The sequence below is a fragment of the Saimiri boliviensis genome, chromosome 15 (genome assembly GCF_048565385.1).
Source record: "Saimiri boliviensis isolate mSaiBol1 chromosome 15, mSaiBol1.pri, whole genome shotgun sequence".
Lineage (NCBI taxonomy): Eukaryota > Metazoa > Chordata > Mammalia > Primates > Cebidae > Saimiri > Saimiri boliviensis.
The window spans coordinates 43,765,003-43,777,298 of NC_133463.1; the positions used below are offsets into that span (position 1 = coordinate 43,765,003).

General features: G+C 40.1%; 1 protein-coding gene across 5 annotated transcripts in view; it reads left to right on the plus strand.

Annotated features, from left to right (window-relative positions):
* The first annotated feature begins 1,587 nt into the window (after positions 1-1,587).
* The window catches only part of SNX16 (sorting nexin 16), a 39,736-nt gene continuing 29,027 nt past the window's right edge, over positions 1,588-12,296 (plus strand). Inside the window, exons 1-4 of one of the 5 annotated variants that reach the window (XM_074386935.1) lie at positions 1,589-1,790; positions 3,503-3,745; positions 3,833-3,972; positions 10,996-11,082. In XM_074386935.1, the coding sequence (XP_074243036.1) occupies positions 3,598-3,745; positions 3,833-3,972; positions 10,996-11,082 (375 nt within the window). In that variant the 5' untranslated portion in view covers positions 1,589-1,790; positions 3,503-3,597. Of the gene's footprint in view, positions 1,791-2,020; positions 2,349-2,375; positions 3,386-3,502; positions 3,973-10,995; positions 11,083-12,296 lie in introns of those variants that run through there. The other 4 variants (XM_074386934.1, XM_010350882.3, XM_074386933.1 and 1 more) reach the window with 4 other exon arrangements.

Here is a 12,296-nt window from a genome sequence, read left to right on the forward strand (position 1 = left end):
GTTCTTTTTATCTCTTGTACTCTCTCAGGTTTTCAACGTTGTGCCTGCACTGAATATAAGCAAGCAGCTCCAGCTTCTCGGGGCGGCTCTCTGGCCACCAGAGCCAGGCAGTCACCTAGCTGTTCTTACTTACACTGCATACTTGTGTCTGAGTACTCATTTCATCTGTCCGCCAGGGTCTGAGGAACAGACCTGGCAAAAATAAGAGTTTCCTCTGATAAACAGTTAGCATGAATCAGTCTTAGGTCTCCTGCCTTCAGACTCTGTTCTCTTACTTAACATTGTTTCTAGAGAATTTTTTTTTTCATTTGCACTGAAAGGGCAGAATTTCTCAAACCAAAACTATCATGTCAAAAACCAGACTATTTTCCAACCTTCATTTCAAAATGACCACTATCACTTTTTCCCACTCTTGGTCAGGGAGTAGAATAGGGTCTGGAAGCAGGGATTCTAAGACCCATTCATGCTGACTTTCTAGAACTAAATCAAAAGGAAAACTCCAACTTTGCATGCCCAAGTAACCAGAGGCTACCTGCTTTGCAACCCCCTGCCCAACCTTCCAGACCCTTGGTGACAGGGCCTAGTATTTATCTGCATAGGAGCATAACTTTGTAACTTTAGCCTCTGATTGGTTGCAGGCAAATCCTTCATTTACATAGGGCGTAAACCAAGTAACCAATGGGAAATCTCTAGAGGGTATTTAAACTCCAGAAAAACCTGTAACCAGGGCTCTTGAGCCACTTAACTGGAGGCCACTCCCACTCTGTGGAGTGTACTGTCATTTCAGTAAATCTCTGCTTTCCTTGCTTCATTCTTTCCTTGCTTTCTTTGTGCGTTTTGTCCAATACTTTGTTCAAAACACCAAGAACCTGGACGACCTGTAGTCAAGACCCTCCATGGGTAACATTGGGACTACCTCAAAGCCTTAGAAATCATGGAATGATTTTTCAACCACATTGTCCAATTCTAATGATGAACAGGCCTGTAGACCAGTCTGAATCTCGGAATTTGCCTATCAAAGATCAGCTTTCCCTACTTCATAGATCTTCAGAAGCACAAGTCTAACAAGGCTAATATTCTACCATTGGGATCAAATTGCTCACTAGATAGTTAAAAGACACCAAAAAATTTCAGGAGTTCTTTGCTAATGAGGACTTCCGAATTATGTAGAACGGATGAGCTACTAAGCAGTGTTTTATCTTCCTACTCTTCTAATCGATTGTCATCCCTTAAAGCGCTGCTAATTTTGGAGAACAATCTATAACCTGTTAGAAATAGCAGGAGCTGGTGATGACTACAAGTCCCATGATGCAAAGTATGAGCGTGGACCAATGTTGGTCATGGTGCCTTCTGGGAATTGTAGTCTTCTAATCACCTGTTTGGCAAACTAGGTATTGTAGCATCCATTTCTTAGAAGTTCACTTGGAGAAGTAAAGAGAGTGAAGAGAATGTCGATTTCCTGCCACAGGATTACATTTATCCTCGCTACCGAAGCGCCCGGCGGGACAACTCCAGTCACGTCTCCGGCGGGAGGGTCCCCTTGGCGTGACATCACTTCCGGCAGAGATGTCCCAAGCTCGGCCCCTCCTTCCACGCGGCTGGGATCCTGGGCCCGGCAGCAGGGCAGAGGCTGTCTGAGGCGGGGAGCAGCTGCTTTCGGGGCGGGTGTGGGGGGGTGTCACGTGAGGCTTCTCGCCGCTGAGGGAAGAGGCGAAAAGCTGCGGTGGAGGAGAGTCGGGTTTAACCGTCCACGGGAAGCGCGCTTGTTCAGGATCGCGGAGTGGGCTGAGGTGGGGACAGGGTCGTTACTTCTGGACAGGCGGTCGCTGTCCCGGGTTCCCGTACGGGTGACACCTGCAACCTCGGTGTCCTGCGGGCGGCGCGGGGCTCCGCGGGAGAGTGGAGAGGCGCAGCAGGAAGCCCGGCCACCGTCAGGCCACCGCCGACTCGGCTGTGCGTCCGGGAGGCTCCGGGGCGCGTCGGGCAGCGGAGGCGGGAGAGGCTGGGAGCCTGGGGAGCGGCGGGTCTCGGCGCCCGCGGTGCCGGAGACGCGGGACCGGCGCAGACCCGGGCCTTACCTTCCGAGGGTCCACCTGTGCCCGGTGTTTGCGGCTCTTCTCCCGCCCACCAGGTTGCTCGGCGTCGGGCCACCTCACCTGAGGTTTTCCGGACTGAGACCGAGCTGACTGCCCCGGGAGCATCTCCGCCCCGGGGCAGAAGCGAAGACGCTCCCAACGAGCACAGCACGTTTTTTATGAACGCCTAAGTAGCGCTCACGTCTCTGGACGTCAGCGACCGTATTGATAGACGACCTCGGCGGCCTCAGGTGGCAGAGTGACAAAGGCCAGGTAGATCCCTCGGGCCTTGAGAAGGTTGAGATTTCAGGCTACTTGCTTGTTTGTGGGGAGGCCATCGGACGGAGCCGAGGAGCGGTGAATCCGCAGCGCGAGTTTCACGGATCTTTGATAATGGGAAAGGTTGCCGAGAGCCACGTGCTGAGTTAGAAATCTTATGTCAGCATCTTTCCAAGTCCGGGTGACTCGTTTCTTACCTTTCCCACCAGCCGAGTTTCCCATGGAGAGCTGGGCAGCAGATCCGTTATTGTTGTGTGTAGCCTTGTCGTTTTGTTGGTCTGTAGTTATTGCAGTTTCTAATGAGTTTATTATTTAACAACGTGATAGTAAACCATGTCTTCTTTGTGTTATGATACTAATGATACTATTCTGACACAAGATATACTAGTTATTTTGATAACAGATTATTGAGTATGAGTTATAAAGATGTAAATACCGTCAGTTTACCGCAGAGCAGAATTAGTGATGACCTGGAAGCTGTGAAGAACGGTTAAACTTTTCACTAATTTTGTTGCATATAAGTTTCATGTTCACTGAGTTTTATTTGAGTAACTTGACCAAGTGTATTTTTTACATCTTGGGTTCTATAAAATTTTACTATGTAGCATCTAAGCATCCAGTTCACTGTTACTAATCTGTGTAAGTCTTTATAGCTTCACTAATTAAATTGAAAGGTAATGTGAATAGATTTCTTCCCTTTCTAATTAAATCCAGAGGTGATGTAGATAGGTTTCCTCCTTTTCTTCTCTTCCCTTTTTCTCTCTTGTACTGAATGTAGTACTGTCAGGATGATGAGCATGGAATAAGACTTCAGGAGGCTCTTTACCATTCTTTCTCCTACCAACTTTTATATAGACGAAATCAGGTTAAAATGAACATTACAGAAATAGTTCACAAGGAAATAAATTAGGGGGGGAAGGGATAGCGTAGAAAATGGGTTCAAGAAAAAAAGAGTGTGAAGTAGTTTTGCTCTCTCTACCTTGCAAATAGGAGTCCTTAGAGACAACTGAAATTAAAAGAAGGGGTTTGAGGTATGTTTTCATTCCAAATAAAATAAGAGTGTCATAAAATCGAAAAGAACATTTTTTCTTTTGCATCCTGCTACAGATTAAAGACTAATCTTTTACTATGTCTTTTTTCATTTTTAGTGAATTCCTAAGAAGAAAATAATGGATTGTATATTAGTTGTTCTCTGAGTGTTTGGACTCAACAGTGTGCAAGCTTGTTCAAAAGCCAAAAGAAGATGGCAACTCCTTATGTCCCAGTTCCTATGCCCATAGGAAACACTGCTTCCAGTTTTACAAACAGCAGAAATCAAAGAAGTTCTTCTTTTGGCAGTGTCTCAACAAGCTCAAACTCTTCTAAAGGCCAGTTAGAAGACTCAAATATGGGTAATTTTAAACAGACAAGTGTTCCTGATCAAATGGAAAATACTTCATCTGTCTGTAGCAGTCCCCTCATTAGGACTAAATTTACAGGTGCAGCTTCTTCCATTGAGTATTCTGCTAGAGGAAGAGAAACTGAAGAACAAAATCCTGAAACCGTGAATTGGGAAGATAGACCTTCTACACCTACTATACTGGGTTATGAAGTGATGGAAGAAAGAGCTAAATTTACTGTAAGTATTGACTTCTGCTGTATACCAGTACAAAGTGAAAGATTGGCTAACCTGTGCATTTAAGCCAGTGTTAAATTAACCCCTTTTTTTAAATTTCAGTTGATTCTAAGGACTCCTATTTGTAAGGTAGAGAGAGCAACACTACTTCTTAATGACTAATTAAATTGAACTTTAATTTAATTTGGCTGTTTGGCTATTCTCTTGTGAAATACCTGTGCATGATTTTTCTTTTGGGAAGTCTCCCTTTTGATTTGTAGTTTTCTATGCATTTTGGATATAAGTTCTTTTTCAGATACAGGTATTATGACTATCCTCTTTGTGGTTTGCCTTTTTAATTCCTTAATATAATACATTCGATAAACAAAGCTTCTTAATTTTAGTTTGGTCCAATTTATTAATTTTTTTAGTGGCTAGCACTGTTTGAAATCCTTGCCTGCTTCAAGGTTACAAAGATATTGTCCTGTGTTTTCTTCTAAAATCTTTATTGTTGAACCTTTCACATTTAGATTTGTAAACCATGGGAACTGATTTTTGTCCATGGTGTGAGTTGAGGGTCAAGTCTTTTTTTTTTTTTTTTTCCCCAGTTGGGCTCAGCTAATCAGGCTTTTACTAAAAAGACCACTCCTTCTCTTCATTTTCAGTGTTCTCTGTGTCATAAATCATGTGACTATAAATGCATGGGTCTTCTTCTGTGTTCTATTTTTCCATCCTTTACTAATTTCATACTGTCTTGATTAGTAAAGTCCTATAATAGGTCTTGATGTGTAGCAGTGTAAGTACTCTAGCTTTTCTCTTCAGGATGGGCTTGGCTATTCTTGGTCCTGTGTATTGAGATTTTTTAGATCTATAGATGAATCTGTGGAGAACTGACATCTTTACAATACTTAGTCTTCAAATCTATGAACCTAATCCCTTGACTTAAGGCTTTAATTTTTTGTAGTAATGTTTTGTTGTTTTCAGTGCAGGGTTCTTACATCTTTTGGTTAGATTTAATTCTGGATATGGATGTTGTTTAATGTTCTTGTGAGAGACATCTGTTTTTGTTTTCTATTTATTCACATTTTATATATTTTGACCTTTTATGTTTATGTATCCAGCAACCTTGCTCAACTCAGTTATTAACTCAAAAGGTTTACTTTTTTGGTAAGAGTTTGTTCTTTTAGTAAAGTTTAATGTTTACTTCAATGTTTCATGCTGTAAATTTATGCCAGGATGGGAGGACCTCCAAGGAAAAATTATTGAGATAATTTATGAAGAGACAGTTTTTTAAATTATCATAAAACTGATATAGGAAATCTATAGGGAACTCATCTTTTTTTTTTTGAGATGGAGTCTCACACAGTCACTGGGCTGGAGTGCAATGGCAGGATCTTAGCTCACTGCAACCTCTGCCTCCCTAGTTCAAGAGATTCTCCTGCTTCAGCCTCCCAGGTAGCTGGGATTATAGGTGCCCACCACCATACTCAACTATTTTTTTTTGTATTTTTAGTTTCACTATGTTAGGCCAGGCTGGTCTGAAACTCCCAACCTCGTGATCCACCCGCCTAGGCCTCCCAAAATGCAGCAGTTACAGGCATGAGTCACCATACTCAGCCTCTCTTTTTTTAGAACAATTTTAGGAATTATAATGAACAGATGGCCAATTTCCTGAATAAAGGAATAGGCATTCATTGAGTTGATACTATATGGTCTGAATGTGTTCCTTCAAATTCGCATGTTGAAACCTAACCTTCAAGATGATAGTATTAAGAGATGGAGCTTTTGGAACCCAGTAGGTCATGGGAGGAAAACGCTCATAAATAGGATTAATACCCTTAAAAAGAGGCCCCAGAGAGCTTTCTTGTCTTTTCCACTTGTCAGGACATAGCTATAAGGCACTCTCTATAAACCAGAAAGCAGGTTCTCTCTAGATACCAAATCTGTTATTGTCTTGATCTTGGACTTCTCAGACTCTAGAACTTTGAGAAATAAATTTCTGTTGTTTACAAGCTACTGAATTTATAGTATTTTGTTATCACAGACCTAACAGACTAAGACAGATGATATGTGTGAAGATGCAAGTATATAGCCAAACACAGGATGGTGTTATAGAAAGCATTTCAAGAGACTGTAGAGGAAGAAGTAAATGACAAATATGAAATTAGTCTTATTCATTTATTCATTAACTCAACATTTTTTTAAGACCTATTATGCATCAGACACTGTTCTGGGTAATAGTGGTACAGCAATTTGAATGAAAGCCTGATAAATAAGTAAATAGTAAGACATCTGATATGTCATATGGTGATAAGCACCATAGAGAGAAATAAAATAGAGAAGGAAGAAAGGGCATTTCCCCAAATCTGGGGATTTAAATAGCACTGTCAGTCATGGCCTCACAAAGAAGATATTAGTTAGTACTAACATCTTGGATGAGAGAGCCATGAGAATAAGCCATGAGAATATCTGGAGAAAGAGTTTTCAACACAAATGGGACAACTACAAAGATCCTCATGGCTGACAACAGAGTATGCTGGGGGAGGTGTAGGGAATGAGATGACAGGCAGGGAATTGTGGCACACAGATTGCATAGGGCAGAAGGCTACTGTAAGGACTTTGGATTTTACTCTGCATGAGATGGGAATCTGAAAAGGTTTTTAAAAGAAAAGTTGGGGCTGGGCGTGGTGGCTCATGCCTGTAATCCCAGCACTTTGGGAGGCTGAGTTGGGTGGATCACAAAATCAGGAGATTGAGACTATCCTGGCCATGATGGTGAAACCCCGTCTCTACTAAAAATGCCAAAATTAGCTGGGTGTGGTGTCGTGCACCTGTAATCCCAGCCACTCAAGGGGCTGAGACAGGAGAATTGCTTGAACCCAGGAGTGGAGGTTTCAGTGAGCTGAGATGGTGCCACTGCACACCAGCCAGGCAATGGAGCAAGACTGTGTCTCAAAAAAGGAAAGAAAAAAAAAGAGTCGTGTGATCTGATCTGACTTAGTGTTTTAAAAAGTTCATTCAGGCTGCTGAATTGACTGGTTTGGTCGAGATAGGGGAGAGTCAAAGCAGGAAGCAGTTAGTAGGTTCTTGTAGTAATCCAAGGGAGATACGATGGTAATGTAGACTGAGGAGGTGGAGGAGGTCCTGAGAAGTTATCCGATTCTGGATCTATTTTAAAAGGTAGAACCAGCAATATTTCCTAATGATTTGGAAGTGGAGAAATTGGCATAAATAATAAGGAGCTCCATGTTAATCCCCAAGACAATGGGGAAAATGTCTCCAGGGAATATGAGAGGTCTTCATGGCAGCCCCTTTCTTCACAAGCCCAAAGCCCTAGGAGGAAAAAGTGGTTTTGTGGATCAGGCCCAGGGTCCCTTTGCTGTATCTAGCCCAGAGACTTGGTGCCCTGTGTCCCAGCTACTCTAACCATAGCTGAAAGGGGCCAACATAGAGCTCGGGCTGTGGCTTCAAAGTGCAATCCCCAAGCCTTGGCAGTTGCCACATAGTGTTGAGCCTGCAAGTACACAGATGTCAAGAATTGAGGTTTGGGAACCTCCCCCTAGATTTCAGATGATGTATGGAAATACCTGGATGCCCAGGCAGAAGTTTGCTGTGGGGGTGAGGCCCTAATGGAGAACCTCTGCTAGGGCTGTGTGGAAGGGAAGTGTGGTATCAGAGCCCCCACAGAGTCCCTACTGGGACACTGCCTCGTGGAGTTGTGAGAAGAGGGCTGTCGTCTTACAGATCCTAGAATGGCAGATCCACCAACAGCTTGCACTGTGCACCTGGAAAAGCCACAGCCCATAAAAGCAGCCAGGAGGAGGGCTATACCCTGCAAAGCCACAGAGGCAGAGTTGCCCAAGGCCATAGGAGCCCATCTCTTGCATCAGCATGACCTGGACACGAGACATGGAGTCAAATGAGAGTATTTTGGAACTTTAAGATTTGACTGCCCCACTGAATTTCAGATTTACATTGGGCCTGTAGCCCCTTTGTTTGGCTAATTTCTGCCATTTGGAATGCCTGTATTTACCCAATGCTTGTACCCTCATTGTATCTAGGAACCGACTAGCTTGCTTTTGATTTTATAGGGTCATAGGCAGAAGGGATTTTCCTTGTCTCGTGTAAGACTTTGGACTGTGGACTTTTGAGTTAATGCTGAAATAAGACTTTGGGGGACCATTGGGAAGGCATGATTGGTTTTGAAATCTGAGGACATGAGATTTGAGAGGGGCTGGAGTGGAATGATATGTTTTGGCTGTGTCCCCACCCAAGCCTCATCTTGAATTCCCACGTGTTGTGGGAGGGAACCAGTGGGAGGTAATTGAACAGGTCTTTCCCATGCTGTACTTATGATAGTGAATAAGTCTCATGAGATCTGATGGTTTTAAAAACAGGAGTCTCCCTACACAAGCTCTTTTCTTTTTTCTGCTGCCTCTGCTGCCATGTGAGATGTGCCTTTCACTTTCCACCATGATTATGAGGCCTCCCCAGCCACATGGAACTGTAATTCCAGTAAACCCCTTTATTTATAAATTGCTCAGTCTCAGGTATGTCTTTATCAGCAATATGAAAATGGGCTAATACACTTATGGTACTAGTTACATAGGTGTGTTCACTTCGTGAAAATTTGTCAAGTTGTATACTTATGAATTGCACACTTTTTTGTATATATTTTATAATTCAAAAACAAAGACTACATTAAAATAAAAACAGTACAAAGAAATACATATGAAACTTCAAGTAAAGAGTAGAAAGAACAATGGTTGTTAGAACATAGAGAAGGGAATGATTAGTATTGTTCATAAAAGTTTTCATTGAAAGTGCTACTTAAGTGAAAGGAGCACTTTCTAGAAGAGATAAAACACAAAAGTCTGTACTTTATCTTGTCTACAGAAACAGAGGTATTCAGTGGCCACAGTGGAAAGTAGCTTAGTTAGAATGGGGAGTTCATTTTCTAAAACAAGGAAATAAATTCAGTATGTATTATTTGTAGATAAACCTAATCATTATATGAAGTGCATTTTTATCCTGTATCAGTCATTTATACTCACACGTTTTAAAGTCGATTTATTCTCTTCTTTTAGTGAGTGACTCCTAAAAAGAATTTCTTTTCTATCTCCATTTCAACTTTCTTAGCTCAGGACCTTCTGCTGACCTTGTTTCCCACCTTTATATGTTATAGAGATAAATTGCTTGTTTTTTACTTCAAAGCTGAAGAATTTATCCTTAACTCCTCCCTTTTCTCCCCTCTTAAAAGTTGAAAGAGAAGTTTGTATGGGAGAAAAGTCAAATGGTAAGGATAATCTATAGTCCCTAATTAATGAGTTGTCTTTAGGGGAGCACTGTCCAATAGAAATATAATATGAGCCGTAATTATGAATCACTTCTGTAATTTTAAATTTCCTAGAAGCCACATTAGTAAAAAGGAAATAGGTGAGATTGTTTTATTAGTATATCTTATTCAACCTAAAATGTCCAAAATATTATCATTTTAACATGTAGTTAGTATTAGACTATTTTAATAAAAGCCATTTACATCTTTTTTTCACATTAAATCTTTGAAATTCAATGTGTATGTTGCACTCACAGCATATCTCAGTTTTGACTAATCACACATTGAATGCTCATTTGCCACATGTGACCAAAAGTGCAGCTCTAGAGCTCCAGTTGAAAATTATTGCACAGCGAGCAGTATAGTTTGAAGTCAGGTAACGTGATTCCTCCAGCTTTGTTCTTTTCATTTAGGATTGCTCTGGCTATTTGGTTTTGTTTTTTTTTTTTTTTTTTTTCTTGTGCCATGTGGATTTTAGAGTATTTTCTAATTCTGTGGAGAATGATATTAGTAGTTTGATAGGAATACTGTTGAATCTGTAGACTGCTTTGGGCAATGTGGCCATTTTAACATTGAGTCTTCCAATCCATGGGCATGGAATATTCTTCTGGTTTTTTGTGTTGTCTGTGATTTCTTTCAGCAATGTTTTGTAGTTCTCCTTGTAGAAATCTTTCTCTCCTTAATTATAGGTATTCCTAGATATTTCTGTGTGTGTGTGTGTGTGTGTGTGTGTGTGGCTGCTGTAAATAGGATTGTATTCTTGATTCAGCTCTCAGCTTGAATGTTATTGGTATATGGAAATGCTATTGATTTTTAAACATTGATTTTATATCCTAAAACTTTACTGAAGTCCTTTATCAATTCCAGGAGCCTTTTGGCAGAGTCTCTAGGGTTAGGCATAGAATCATATAGTTTGACTTCTTCTTTTCCTATTTGGATGCCTTTTATTTATCTCTTGCATGATTGCTCTGGCTAGAACTTCCATATTTCATTCTTGACAATAAAAATATTGAACTTATTTGAAAACTTTGCTCAATAGTTATTAAGTTTTAAAATTGTGTAGAACAGGCAGGGTGCAGTGGCTCACACCTGTAATCCTGGCACTTTGGGAGGCCGAGGCGGATGAATCATCTAAGGTCGAGAGTTTGAGACCAGTCTGACAAACATGGAGAAACCCCTTCTCTACTAAAAATACAAAATTAGCCAGGTGTGGTGGTGCATGCTTGTAATCTCAGACACTTGGGAGGCTGAGGCAGGAGAATAGTTTGAACCTGGGAGGCAGAGGTTGCAGTGAGCTGAGATCGCACCATTGCACTCCAGCCTAGGCGACAAGATCCAAACTCCAAATAAAGCAAAAATAAAAAATTATATAGAACAAAAGTACCTATTTTTCAAAGCTTCTTCAAGCATAATTCCTTTAACAATTTTAGAATATGCTGACTTAAATCATGTTTTGGAAGCTGATAAGTTTATTGTTAGTGTGTACAGAAAAGACATTTGTCTCAAATCTGTTATATTTCCTAAGGAAAAAATCTGTCTTTTGGTACTTGCATTGATTATTTGTACTTTTGATGATTTAAATGATTTTTGATATTTTTTACATAATAATTGTTATAGTCTGAGTTATCAAGTAAAGGTTTTAAAAATATTTGGCTTGAATTTTTAAATATCTTTACTTATTTATATTTCTGTCTCTTTCTTCCTGTGCATAGGTGTATAAAATACTAGTAAAGAAAACCGCAGAAGAAAGCTGGGTAGTTTTCAGAAGATACACTGACTTCTCCAGGCTTAATGACAAAGTAAGTACTGTAATCATCCAAACTAACATTTCAGTTTTGAATTATTTTTTAATTTCCTATACTTCTGTTATATTTTTTCTTCTTTATTGAGTCAATCCTTTCTAGTTCATAAAAAATTAAATTTTTAATAGAAAATTTAAAAAATAAAATTTTTTATAAAATCAATTTTAGTATTAAAATATGAAACTTTTAATTGCCAAGAGGAATATAAATAATTATCTTGTGAGTTTCCAAAAGATGTATATAATAAGATCTTTTGACTTTTTTTTTTTTTTTAAGACAGGGTTTCACCATATTGGTCAGGCTGGTCTCAAACTCCTAACCTCAGGTGATCCGCCCACCTCAGCTTCCCAAAGTGCTGAGATTACAAGCATGAGCCACTGTGCCCAGTTCTGTTTTGGCTTATTATATAATTATATATGTCTATAAGATAATGAGTAAAAACATGTTTAACATATTGTATTAATTTCCTATTACTACATAATAATTTACCACAAACTTTGTTGCTAAACCTGTTTATTATTTAGTGGTTTGGGTGGGTTCAGCTGCATTTGTTGCTTAGCATCAAGCAAGGTCAACATCAAGCTGTTAGGTGGGCTGGGCACTTATCTGGAGGCTCTGAGGAAGAATTACCTTCCAAGCTTATTCAGGTTGTTGGCAGAATTTAGTTTATTGAAGTTGTAGGGCCAAAGTTTCTGTTTCCTGGCTGATTGTCAGCCAGCAATCATTCATACTTCATAGAGACTGTTGGCCAGTCTTTATATGTAGCCCCTGCATCTTCAAAGCCAGCAATAGTGAGCCAAGTTCTTCCTGTGCTTTGAAGCTCTCTAACTTTCTCTTCTGCCACCAGCTAGAGAAAACAGTCTACAGGAGTCATATTATAAGATAAGGCTCACCCAGATAATCTTCCTATCTTAAGGTCAGTTGATTAGTAACCTTAATTACAGCTGCAAAATCCCTTTTTCTATGTAACATAATAAAATCACAGAAGTAACTCAAGGCAAAAGTCGTGGACCATCTAGAATTTGGTCTACTGTGCATACAAAAGAGAATGATAATAAACTTCTGTATATTAAGAACTCTTAAAACTAAATTAGGAAATTGAACCCCAAGTAAAAAATGCAACAAACAGTATGAGCAGGGTAATTCACAGAAGAAACATAAATGACCAGTATACCTGGAAAACACTTACTGTGACAGATACTCCAAGAAAA